We start from the raw sequence: 12,381 nt of genomic DNA, 5'->3' as shown, positions 1-12,381 counted from the left end.
AAACAGACGAAAACCACAATTATAAAATAAGATCTGAACTCATGTTAAAAATTGTGTTCTTTGAAAAATCTAAATTTAAAATTAAATTGTTTTATTTGAATTTTAAAGATGAAATAAATTATTATTGATGATTTACAGTTGATAAAATAACTTAATCTTAAGGTGAGGAAAATTCAACTGGAAATATATTTTATTGGTTTGTTGTTTAGCATTATAAATATTGTTTTAACTTTAAAAACAAAGATTCAAACAAAAATCTAAATGTATAGTTTACAAGAGTTGAAAATAAATCTTATTTGAATCCCAAACAAGTAACCTTCAAGATCCCTCATTTATTTTTTTAAGCTTCAAAAACACTGAACACTTTAAGGTCTTTTTTTCGAAAGCTATAATTTTAAATGTATAACTAATACTATAAAAGAACTTAAACCCGAATAATGAAATACTCTTAGTGAAACTTTTTTTACTATTTTTTATGTATGCATTTTTCCAGCAGAAATGTTATAGGAAAAAAAATTCATCAAACCCCCCTCCCCCCCCCCCTCCCTCCATGAGGCATTTCTTCCAACGGCCCTGGGTGACATATTCAAAAAAAACTTAGGTATTTTGATCAGATGAACAACTTTGTCGAGACATCAAAGCCATAATTTGAAAAATAAAAAAGATAGCATTTTTATCTCGCTATCGGTGGACCCTTCGGCCAAAATTTTAATGCAAGAATATGCTCCATGTAAAATTGAACAATGTTGCTGAAGACATCAAACGTATATCTCTTCATCCCTGGACGCCTTTCTTAGTTGAAATATGTATTTGAAATGTTCCACAAAATTGTATGTTTTAACAATTTGAAGAACTTTTTCAAATATACCAACTCAAAAAAAAAAATTAAATAGAAACTCGAAATTACTTGTATTATTTTAAAAATGCTCGTAACTTTTATGATTTTCATGTGATCTTGATGGTGTCTTCAACAAAATTTCTTTAAATAATAAGATCTGCAACTTTTGTCAACACATCAAGTCTCTAAACTAATTATTTTACAGATTTTTTTTTATTTTCTTTCCAGCTGGAAAAATTACTTTTTTCTTTCAAGAATTCGATAGATCATCAAAAAATATGAAAATGATGTGAAGACATCAAATGTCTATCGTTTACCGTTTGTCCGCAAATAATTTTGATCGCTTATAAGGTGCATAAGGTGCAGCCGTGTTACAGCCAAAATTCGAGAATTCCTCCGAAAACTTGACGAATAATTTTATCCATATTTTTTATTAAAAATATGAGGAAAACGCTACATTTGTTTTTAAAAAGATAATAAATAACTGAAATACAGGCAATTGTTTTTGTTACAATTTCATCTGAAGCAGGTTTTGTACTACACGTATTTGAGTGTTAATGATATTTTAACAGATATTGGTTCCGTATTCTGAATATAAATTAGGCTATTTTGGATTTGTTATCAAACATATTGAGTCTAGATCAGTTTGATATGTGTCTTACTTAACAGAGAAGTCTAACGATGAAATATGATACCTCTTGCCAATGTGTATAAGTTACAGGTGCATCAATACTGTTGGCTCAATGAGACATTTTCTCTTGGATGATTTTTCATAGAAAAATTGAATGTATATGATTGTATGTTTAATAGAATTAAAAAACTATAATAAATAGTAACTCAAATGCGTTGTTACTTGAAATCGATTTCTTTTTATTTATAAATAACATGTCACTATACAAACGATTTTGATATTTTAGTACAAATCATACTCATTGTGTGATTTTTGATTTGGTCAACTTCTTATTGGACTTCGATTTGTTACTATTTTTTCTTTGAGCACATTTATATCTAATGTTAATTGAATCGATATCTGTTTGTGCAAAGCCTTGTTCATTTCCGAAATCTCCATCCCAGGGTTGCTGTAAAAAAAGAAAATGTACAGGTTAGTTACATCTTTAGTTCACATTACAAGATGATTTCACCTTATTATCCATCACCGGATATTCGGCGCTTGCAGCTCCTGCATACTTTGAGTAATGCATTACACTGCCATAATTGTAAGTAATATTGTAGAGGTCCACTTCGTTGGCATCCACTTTGCCCCAGTTTGCATTGAAGAATTGATCGGCTGTAAAAGGTTAACGCTTAGAAAAAATCTTTTTTCAATATCTTGAAATATCTACTTTGGTATTCAGGCACAAGAGCACTGCGGTTGATGGTGATCCAATCGTCACGATCTGGCCTGGTGAATTCGTGATAAAAGCCAATGGCGTGCATCATTTCGTGTACTGGTGTGCCCACAGAATACAAACATGACGGTGTTTGGAGATTTATCAAGTTGTATTGATTGTTGGTACTTCTTCCCACATACGAGTAGCATCCGGCATTGCTGTTGACGATTTTTATGTACTGAGCGTCGAAAATACCTCTTCGCACAAAGCGAACGCAGGTGTGTTCGTTGTACATTGCAATGGCAGCATGGATTGTGCTTATCTCATCTTGAGCTGGAATCGAAACAATGAAGAGTTTTAATCAGAAATAACAACATCTGTCTTTGTACACTTACTGAAATTTCCACTTATTTGGTATGGAACCCTTCCTCTGGGCCAAATCTTGGCGACGTATCTTTCAGAGACAGACACTCTTCCCTTCTTGGGAGGCTCAAGCATTATGTCTCCCTGGAAGTAGTAGCCTAATCCCAGCTCGAAGGGATAACCGCGGCTAACTTTCGGGTCATAATTTGCTACTCTTTTGCCTAGGATGTTGAATTTAAAATTATAAAAAAATAATCCTCTAATATTTTAGCTAAACATTCACTCACCGACTTCTTCACTAGGAGTGTGGTATTCTCCCAGAACTGTCCAGATCAATTCCGCCGCACATAAAAGGAGAATACACTTGAGATACATTGTGAGATGAATGGAACTGTTAAGATCGTTTCATTCGTGTTTACTTTTTATATCATTGAAAGAAAGCAGTTTCCTACAATTTCACCAAACTTTAGAACTGTCATTAAATCCATACGACACCTGGTGGTAAACAAATGGTAGACCATCAATTTACGCTTAATTGAAAAGGCTTGACAAAATTATTGCTTGACATCGCTCGTGTGCGTAAAATTTCTCATAAATAGTGCGGTATCCATCAATATATTCGCAGCAGTTATAATTAACCCCTAATTTTATTATGATTAGAAAGTAAGATAGTGTTCGCATTATTTCCCTCAGCCAACTCAGCGGGGTTTCCCGCGTGATTTGTGAATAACAAACTTTATCCTAACGGCTGCGTTCGTTAACGAGTTCTTATTTAGTACGTTGGCACTCTTCTAGTTAGATATGTAAAGCATCTTCCAAGTTTAAAATATATGAAATAAAAACCCGATTTAATACACTTAACAGTGGATTGGAGCCTTTCTAACAGAGTTTAAATTATATTTGGAAATATATAAAATAATATAGAATATACATGATAGATTCCTTCCCTCTGAATCATATAAGTATGATTTCAGATATTCAAACACGAAAAATTCCAATCTCAATATAAAAAAATGATGCCTGATACGTTTTTTTGGGGAAAAGCGAACTGGTATGTAAGGAGCTCATTTTATGTATGGAAAGAATGGTATTTAAACAGTAGAATTTCCAAGATTTATAACACGCTGAAATGGTGCCGTGGTAGCAACCAGAACTTTCACGTTGCTGGTCACGGTTCGAATCTTACTGTTTTTTTATGCTTTTTTTTTACTGAATAAGTAAAACCAACTACAATATTGATGGATAGCCGTGACGCGTGCCCTAGCATGATACCTTTTTTAGAGCTCAACCATGCATAGAGGAAAAATTCCCACAAAAGGAGGGGAAAGTAATATGACTATTAAATGATTAATCTCATTCTGTAAACTAAATCTGAAATCTTATTCTGATTCTAAAGTTTGAATTTTGAGTTACAACACTTAGTCTAATATTTGAATATAAGTTCCAATTTCAAATTCCAGGTTGATCTTTAATCCAAATTCTTAATCAGAATTCTAAATCTGAATTCTCAATCTGAATTCTGAATCTGAACTCTGAATTTGAATTCTAAATCTGTATTCTGAATCTGAATTCTGAATCTGAATTCTGAATCTGAATTCTGAATCTGAATTCTGAATCTGAATTCTGAATCTGAATTCTGAATCTGAGTTCTGAATCTGAATTCTGAATCTGAATTCTGAATCTGAATTCTGAATTCTGAATCTGAATTCTGAATCTTAATTCTGAATCTGAATTCTGAATCTGAATTCTGAATCTGAATTCTGAATCTGAATTCTGAATCTGAATTCTGAATCTGAATTCTGAATCTAAATTCTGAATCTGAATTCTGAATCTGAATTCTGAATCTGAATTCTGAATCTGAATTCTGAATCTGAATTCTGAATCTGAATTCTGAATCTGAATTCTGAATCTGAATTCTGAATCGGAATTCTGAATCTGAATTCTGAATCTGAATTCTGAATATGAATTCTGAATCTGAATTCTGGATCTGAATTCTGAATCTGAATTCTGAATCTGAATTCTGAATCTGAATTCTGAATCTGAATTCTGAATCTGAATTCTGAATCTGAATTCTGAATCTGAATTCTGAATCTGAATTCTGAATCTGAATTCTGAATCTGAATTCTGAATCTGAATTCTGAATCTGAATTCTGAATCTGAATTCTTAATCTTGTAAATCTCATTTTGATTGTTTTGCATCACACGGTTTTCAACATTGAAATTTCTTTCATCCAAATTTTTTTTTATGATTTCGGATTTTACAACTTTTAATAGTATGGTTTTACCCCTAAAAGTATGCAGCAAACTTAATTTCAGAAAAATTGTGACAAAAAGTTTTCACAAAACAAAATCGTGTTTTCATGCGTAATGATCTTTAAGTCATCGCAAATTTATCAAAAACTGTGCAAATTGGTATTCTTGGAGAAACAATTCCAGAATTGAAAATTGATAAAGTGAGGAGAAATTTTACGGATGATGAAAAGAGCGAAAGAACATTTTTGCAAGGAAAATTTATTAACGTACACCATACTTTACCTCGCAACATCCAGCTTCATCAATTTTTAATTCTGATATTCTTTCTCCATGAATCTAAATTTTTCACCGATATGCCGAAAATAAATTTACAAAAATTCTGAATCTGAATTCTGAATCTGAATTCTGATTCTGAATTCTGAATCTGAATTCTGAATCTGAATTCTGAATCTGAATTCTGATTCTGAATTCTGAATCTGAATTCTGAATCTGAATTCTGAATCTGAATTCTGAATCTGAATTCTGAATCTGAATTCTGAATCTGAATTCTGAATCTGAATTCTGAATCTGAATTCTGAATCTGAATTCTGAATCTGAATCTGAATTCTGAATCTGAATTCTGAATCTGAATTCTGAATCTGAATTCTGAATCTGAATTCTGAATCTGAATTCTGAATCTGAATTCTGAATCTGAATTCTGAATCTGAATTCTGAATCTGAATTCTGAATCTGAATTCTGAATCTGAATTCTGAATCTGAATTCTGAATCTGAATTCTGAATCTGAATTCTGAATCTGAATTCTGAATCTGAATTCTGAATCTGAATTCTGAATCTGAATTCTGAATCTGAATTCTGAATCTGAATTCTGAATCTGAATTCTGAATCTGAATTCTGAATCTGAATTCTGAATCTGAATTCTGAATCTGAATTCTGAATCTGAATTCTGAATCTGAATTCTGAATCTGAATTCTGAATCTGAATTCTGAATCTGAATTCTGAATCTGAATTCTGAATCTGAATTCTGAATCTGAATTCTGAATCTGAATTCTTAATCTGAATTCTGAATCTGAATTCTGAATCTAAATTCTGAATCTGAATATGAGTTCTGAATCTGAATTTTGAATTCTGAATTTTGAATCCTGAATTCTGATTCCTAAACCTGTATCCTGAATTTGAAAACTGAATCTGAATTCTGCATCTGAAATTGAATCTAAATTATGTATGAGTATGTAGAAATGAAAAAAAAAACATAAATTCATTCTTCAACACGAGTAAAAAAAACGAGGGTCATAAGATCTTCATATAAATTCCCCCCCAACGCAGTTTCCTGTACGGCTCTGCATTTTGTTGACACCCGGCATGGCTTTAGACACTATAATTTCATAAATGAAATTATAATGTCTATAGGCATGGCGGACTCTGAAGGAAACGCCCATCCGCCATTTGCTGCATTGAAAAGCAAGAAGTGTAAGATATAAACACTGTTGCCGTATTTGCCCCAGCAGACTGAGAAACTGCCCAGACCACGGTGCGTCTTAGTAATGCCTTTTACCTATTTGAGTTTGAGCCGCTTTCAATCAAGCGTGCCGATGGTTTATTGGATAGCGCTTGCAACTTGGGATCTGAAGGGTTTTGGTTCAATTCTCGAGTTAATAAAAATATTATTTTTTTATTTTGATTATCTTCAATTTATAAATGATTGCTGGTGCTGCTGCTTCGAGGCGCCACTAGCAACTTTTTTTTATGCCATAATAAGTATGATATGTATTTGGTAAAGAAAACGGTTTCAACTATTTTGTTTTTTTCCCGTTTTTGAAAGGGTTGTGTAGAAAAAAAAATGCATTCTTTTGAGACTAAAATCATTTTAATTGTGCAGCCCAGTTTCGCAAAAACGTTCTAGACATTTTTAAAATGGCACATACAAATCCACGGACATCAACAGAACTCGTCGAGCTGAGTCGATAGGTACCTATAAAGGTATGTCTAAGACCCATAATTAATGATCTCTCAAATCGACCGATAACCAAACCTTTCTGTTAGAAAGGCAAAAAGGTTTATTGGATATGTAGGTATAAGTTCTAAACTGGATTAAGTGGGAGGAGAATCAGAATTCAGAATTAAATCGTAAAATATAACAGCTAAGACCTCCCCTTAGAGTTACTATTGGAGAATTTTCCCGAATTTATATGTGCTTAGCAAATCAAGAACATACTTTTCAAAATAAAGCATAATCTGGGCATTTGGTTTCGAATTTTTCAGCACAAAGTCCGGACAAAACTAAGTGGAATGCATGCCTTTAATGTATTACTTTTTTTTAAAATGAGAATAGAAGTTATTGATTCAGTAAAGTAATAACATTTTAATTCGAATAATACAACTGAGCAGGTTTGAAGTCGTTATTTTCAGTATTATAAAAGTTATGGCCCATCAAAGTTTAGAAATTCTTAATTCATTCCAATGCGATTGTCAAATTTCTTTCAAACTAATCAATTAGGTGCAGGTAGGTGTTTGTGATTGATTAAAATTAAAAAATGTTAGAATTTGCAAATCTATACAAATAAAAGTGTTTTTCCAAAAACTACATTTTCAAAAAAAAAATAAATAAATAAATTTGATTTTTGCAATTTTTCCGAATACTTTGTTCGATATCTCACACATACATGTTGCAAGCGCCGTGTCGAATCCCTCGGCCGGTGGCTGTCGATCATCGACATCGAGACGTCAAGACGTGGAAAACGTCAAATGATCGCGACGGAAGCAAAGAGGAGAGAATAGTTTTCGGATGGGCAAAGGCTCAGCAAATAACGTGTCTAGTTTATAAAATTTACATTCTTCTATATTTCGAAGCTATCTGCATTAAAGTTTATATTCGTTAAGACCGAGGCTGCGAGAGGAGTTATAAAGTTCAGGATAGTTGTGCATAGTGGTTATCACTTCACGATACGGACCCTTTACATCCCGAGTCGATGGGAAAAAACTTATGAAAGGAACATAAATGAACACTAAATGAGAATTTTAATCGTCCTGTAATAAACCGATTACAAATTCCAGAAGAACGTTCTTTCATTCCCAAGTTGGCTTCAATCAACAATTTTAAAATTTAACGGTTGAGATGCCGGGTCCCGGTTCGAAGAAATCATCCCGATCAGCGCAGAAGGAAACTGACGGCGATGATGATGCAATTATTCCTGCGATTGAGATCATAACCTCGATAGAAGATGGTAAACAATCATCGGAGAACACGATAGTGGAATTGATTGATGATCGTTCTGCTAAAGATCCAAAAAAGAAAACTGGTGCGAAACCGAAGGGCAAGAAAGCACCCACTTTCAGCTGTGCACTATGCAAGTGGCCGGATAATAAGGATATGGTAATGTGTGATTCTTGCAGTTTATGGCATCACTACGTATGTGTGGATGAAACACAAGGCGTATGCGACAGACCATGGGTATGTACGAAATGCGTAGAGAAAGGGAGAATCGATTTACATGTAAACAAATCTAGAGTGGGTGGCAATAGGGATGCTCAGAGCTCGAGCTGCAATCGCGATCAGTTAATTCAATGGCCTTTGTCGGCAAGCGCCTGTAAATATCGACCGCTTGGAGCCGCCACTAGTGAAGTTGAAATTCCCCTCTCAGTGAAGAGAGAGAATCTGTTGAAAGGGAGAAAATTTACTCCGTTCTGTTTTGGTCTTGATTTTCCGTTTTGATTTTGCATATATGAAAAATAAGTGGCAGAAAAATATCCGAAATTTTTCTCTGTTGTTCAGTTTTACGTAAGTATATTGAGGTCTGAAGTTTTTTTTAAGTATTCTCTACGAGTGAGTACTAAATATAACGCGTTTTAATCAATACATTTTGTTTTTTTTTTGTTTCAGTTCTAACGACGCAGGATGAGATGTACATCCCGGCTGAGCAGCAGGTCAAAACGAATTTTTCGGTTTATACGTTTATGGTGCTGTATTGGATTTGGTCTTCAGCTCAGGAAGTGAATGTGGATGTGGTACTGAGATTAAGGTTTGGACCGTGAAAAGTATGATGAAAAAGGTGATTTTTGAAGCCCCACAAAGTTCGTATCACATCACTCATTTTCTTCTTCCAGGTTCAACCGCGTCGAATGAAATGCACATCCCGTTTGGTACGTCCCCAGGGGCCAAGTATTTTATCAGGAAATACAACATGGTAAGCAGCATCGAATCAAAACAATTTCCTACAAACGATCGTGCCGCTCGATGGAGGCGACAGGAAAAAAACAGCCAAAAAATAAATCCGAACCTAGAACCGGAGAGCAATGAAGTGTGACGAAGATGCAGCAGAAAAAACAAACGAATATAAAAACAAATACGCTTATCGAATAAAACTCATAGTGAACTAGATGACAAGTCAAAACCGCCAAAACGAATTAAGATTTTTATAAATTTCAACTTCATCATTCTGACCATTTCTTAAAATGCTTGATTGTGACGCATTCGAAAATATTGTCAATAAAGTATATGTATTTTTCACAGGTGATTTTTTGACGTACATCGATGTTCGATAAAACAAACAAATGGATGTGAATAAATCGATAAGCCTTACCCGAGTGCTCATAGTGACTGTTAATTTTTTAAATCATACTTATTACAATACGATGTTCAATTAACTTTTATAGGTATTTCATTGAAGTTATATTGCTTTATCATAAGCGTTGATTTGACAAAGAAAAAAAAACAAAACGTAAATGTTTGTGACATGAATCCACAAGTATGGCAAAGTGCCATTAATAAATCCTTTAAAAAATGTAAATGTTTATGGTTTTCTTATTTTATTTTGATTCCACTCTTATATAAACCTAATTTCTGATTGAATTCATTCAATTATTTGCTCCAATTTGCTGAAAGACCTTGTATGAACCAAATTGATGTGTTACAAAGGGTGGCAAAGAAAATTTACATTGACAAGTAAAAAAAATTGAAGAAACTGTTCATTAAAAATATAAACAAAATATAAGAAATTTAAATCGAAAAGCATTTAAAAATAAAATTGGTTTTAAACATCGACCAATGTATATTCACATCAAGCTTGCCTTTCGATATCCGATCGATATTAGTGTGGTTTAGTTATCGAAAGAAACACAAAAGCTACTTTATCACAAAGCTACAAATATTATCCGTTCCATATATTCCTTCAGAGGCAAAGGACCCGAAAACGAAGTTCTTCTATTTATATTCCATGACGCGTAAAACGAGGTCGTTGATTTTAAGTGCCATGTGAGTGTGTGATGGTTAAAATTTATGTTTTTTTTTGCTAATTTAAAAGCGTGTATAAACGTAGAATGAGGCAAAACAAAAATGAATTGGAAGCGAAAGGGATGCCAAATTATTTTATTTAACCCTTTTTTTTTAATATGAAAAGTACTACTTTCGTAAATTAATTACGTAGAAGTGTCGGTTGAATAATATAGGTAGCTGCAACTATTCTCAACTCTCTCATTTTGCTCGTGAGCCATTCAATCATGTTACTCAAGTTTTTTATATGTCGTGCGTATGTTTTTTTTTTTTTTATAAAAATTACTATAAAACCAATTTTATCCAATCTTTTTTGACAAAAATCATATTAGGTAAAAAATTGGTACAAATATAAAATAGATTTAAAGCTGTTATCAGTCTTTAAACGAATTCTTAGATCATTTAAACAGCTTCTTATTTTGATATACCTTAAACGTCAATAAAAAAATAATAACTGAGAGTCGAAGCATTCTCGGTAGATTTTTTCCCTTTCAAAGATTTTTATGTTATGGTATGTTATGTTGGTTATCCACCGTGGGTGCACGGATTCACCGCAGTTTTTGCCTAAGTATGTGTTCACATGCATTCTTTATACTATTAAGTTCGACAAATCTCCAATGCAATGCGTACATCATACCCGGACCCCACGGCTTCGTATGAACTGTTATGTGGTGAATGTATTTGTGTTTATGTAGGTTTATTTTGGAAGAACGAATCAATCAGGTGGGCTAGTTTACTACTCGGCATCCGTGTATATACCTGGCCAGCTGGCCACTGATTGAACATTCTTATTATATAGTCGGTTATATGAGGAAACACTATCTTACCTATCGGTTACTACTGGGATTCAAACCCAAAAGTTTTCTTGCCGATACCGGTGTCGTAACCTCAGCCAAACGATGGCCACTTTTGAGGAAACTATTAGTGCCTATGAAATACAAGACAATTCATATAGAAATGATTAAAACGATTCAAAGGATTTAATCGGTATTCGTGACAATAATTTTGAAATTTTAAATCTGAATTTCAAACGTCAGCCGAAAATAATAACCTGAAGATTGAGCTACTGATCCAAAAATTGTATTAAAACTTTAAATCCGAGAAGATGTAGTTGAGATATTAATCCTGGGTGTCACCAACTTAGAGTTAAATAAATATGAATGTATTTAAAGTTCGATACCTTAAGACCTAATGCCGAGAGGGAGATAAAATAAAAAAAAACAAAATTGTGCTGGATTGGGAGTCTATTCACGAACTTTTGTGCGAACGGTCGGAATTGGTTTGTAAAATGTGAAATTAAAAAAAAAAATGTGATTAGTAAAAAAAAAACTTTCAACCTCGTATAAAAAAAATTATAGATTTTATTCAAACAATATTGACGATATTCATATTACATAATTGATTCAAATAATGAATAGATTTAGAGCTTTAATATGGTCTATTAATGAATTCTAAGAGAACCATACGAGCGTATGGTTAAAATACATCGTAGAAGTCAATATTAAATCAATAACTGGGAGTCGATTGTAAGTTACAAATCTGATTGTAAACAATTCGTTTACAATTTACCAAGGTCAATCACATCCTTGTAACAGTACTATCATGAATTTATCAGGACAGCTTAACATCAGCCTTTACGAATTACTTAAACTGGTATCATTAAAATAAACAAATCCAATATTAAAATTTTCTTCATATGTTTATGTGTAAAGCGGGCCATAGACTACAAAATTGGCGAGTACAAATACGATGTGTGTGGGAACCTTTAGAAGTTTTAAAAAAGTGTGCCAGGTACGTCAAAAAAATTTAAAAAATGTGACTCTCAATTTTCCCATACAATTTTTTGTCTAAAGGAACCATTTTGATCAGTGCCATCTCTTATTGGGAAATGGAACTAGTGTTCAAAAAAACTCACCCCATTGTTAGGCATTAATGGTGATGATGATTGCAGCATAGTGGAAAGCGAAGTCTCCGAGCGAGGAAATAGTAGGCAGCGAATTAAGGATTGGATCAATAGGCGATGGAAGCGCTGCCGAATTTGGGTGATGGTTTTGCATTAGTGCAAGCGGGATGCAGCTAAAATTTCACCCAACTTTTGACAGATCTTACGGGTTTTTCTTAAGGAGAGAAAGAATAACTTTTCGATTCCATCGCCCATAATGTCGAACAAACAGTTGCACCGGAAAATCCTTGTTCGGAAAAGTCTTTTGTGAGGCAAAGCGGTTATCAAGACAACCAAATTTCACGAATGGGAACTGGCATTCCTAGTGTTGGGGACTCTCTAACCTTCGCGCCGTTTGTGAATGTTCAGAGTCAAAATCAGCGTAAG

General features: G+C 33.4%; 1 protein-coding gene across 1 annotated transcript; it reads right to left on the bottom strand.

Moving 5' to 3' along the window:
• Window positions 1-1,708: 1,708 nt before the first annotated feature.
• Window positions 1,709-2,970, bottom strand: LOC129757711 (hatching enzyme 1.2-like). The gene is made up of 5 exons (XM_055755001.1): window positions 2,820-2,970; window positions 2,565-2,753; window positions 2,182-2,502; window positions 1,981-2,126; window positions 1,709-1,917 (listed from the first exon to the last, which is right to left on the bottom strand). Exons 1-5 carry the CDS (start codon window positions 2,905-2,907, stop codon window positions 1,768-1,770), a joined length of 894 nt encoding a protein of 297 aa, XP_055610976.1. The 5' UTR covers window positions 2,908-2,970; the 3' UTR covers window positions 1,709-1,767.
• Between the last annotated feature and the right edge of the window lie 9,411 nt (window positions 2,971-12,381).

This window comes from Uranotaenia lowii, chromosome 3, assembly GCF_029784155.1.
Source record: "Uranotaenia lowii strain MFRU-FL chromosome 3, ASM2978415v1, whole genome shotgun sequence".
Classification (NCBI taxonomy): Eukaryota; Metazoa; Arthropoda; class Insecta; order Diptera; family Culicidae; genus Uranotaenia; species Uranotaenia lowii.
Note: the sequence above shows the minus strand (reverse complement) of the source record. Positions and strands in the feature narration are given on the sequence as shown.

What these genes read in the sequence shown, in the direction of transcription:
- LOC129757711 (XM_055755001.1), bottom strand. Translation starts at nt 2,907, where the DNA reads ATGTATCTCAAGTGTATTCTCCTTTTATGTGCGGCGGAATTGATCTGG. An exon ending in CCAAATAAGTGGAAATTTCA is followed by an intron (nt 2,503 to 2,564) that starts GTAAGTGTACAA and finishes TTTCGATTCCAG; the next exon opens with CTCAAGATGAGATAAGCACA. An exon ending in TCTTGTGCCTGAATACCAAA is followed by an intron (nt 2,127 to 2,181) that starts GTAGATATTTCA and finishes AACCTTTTACAG; the next exon opens with CCGATCAATTCTTCAATGCA.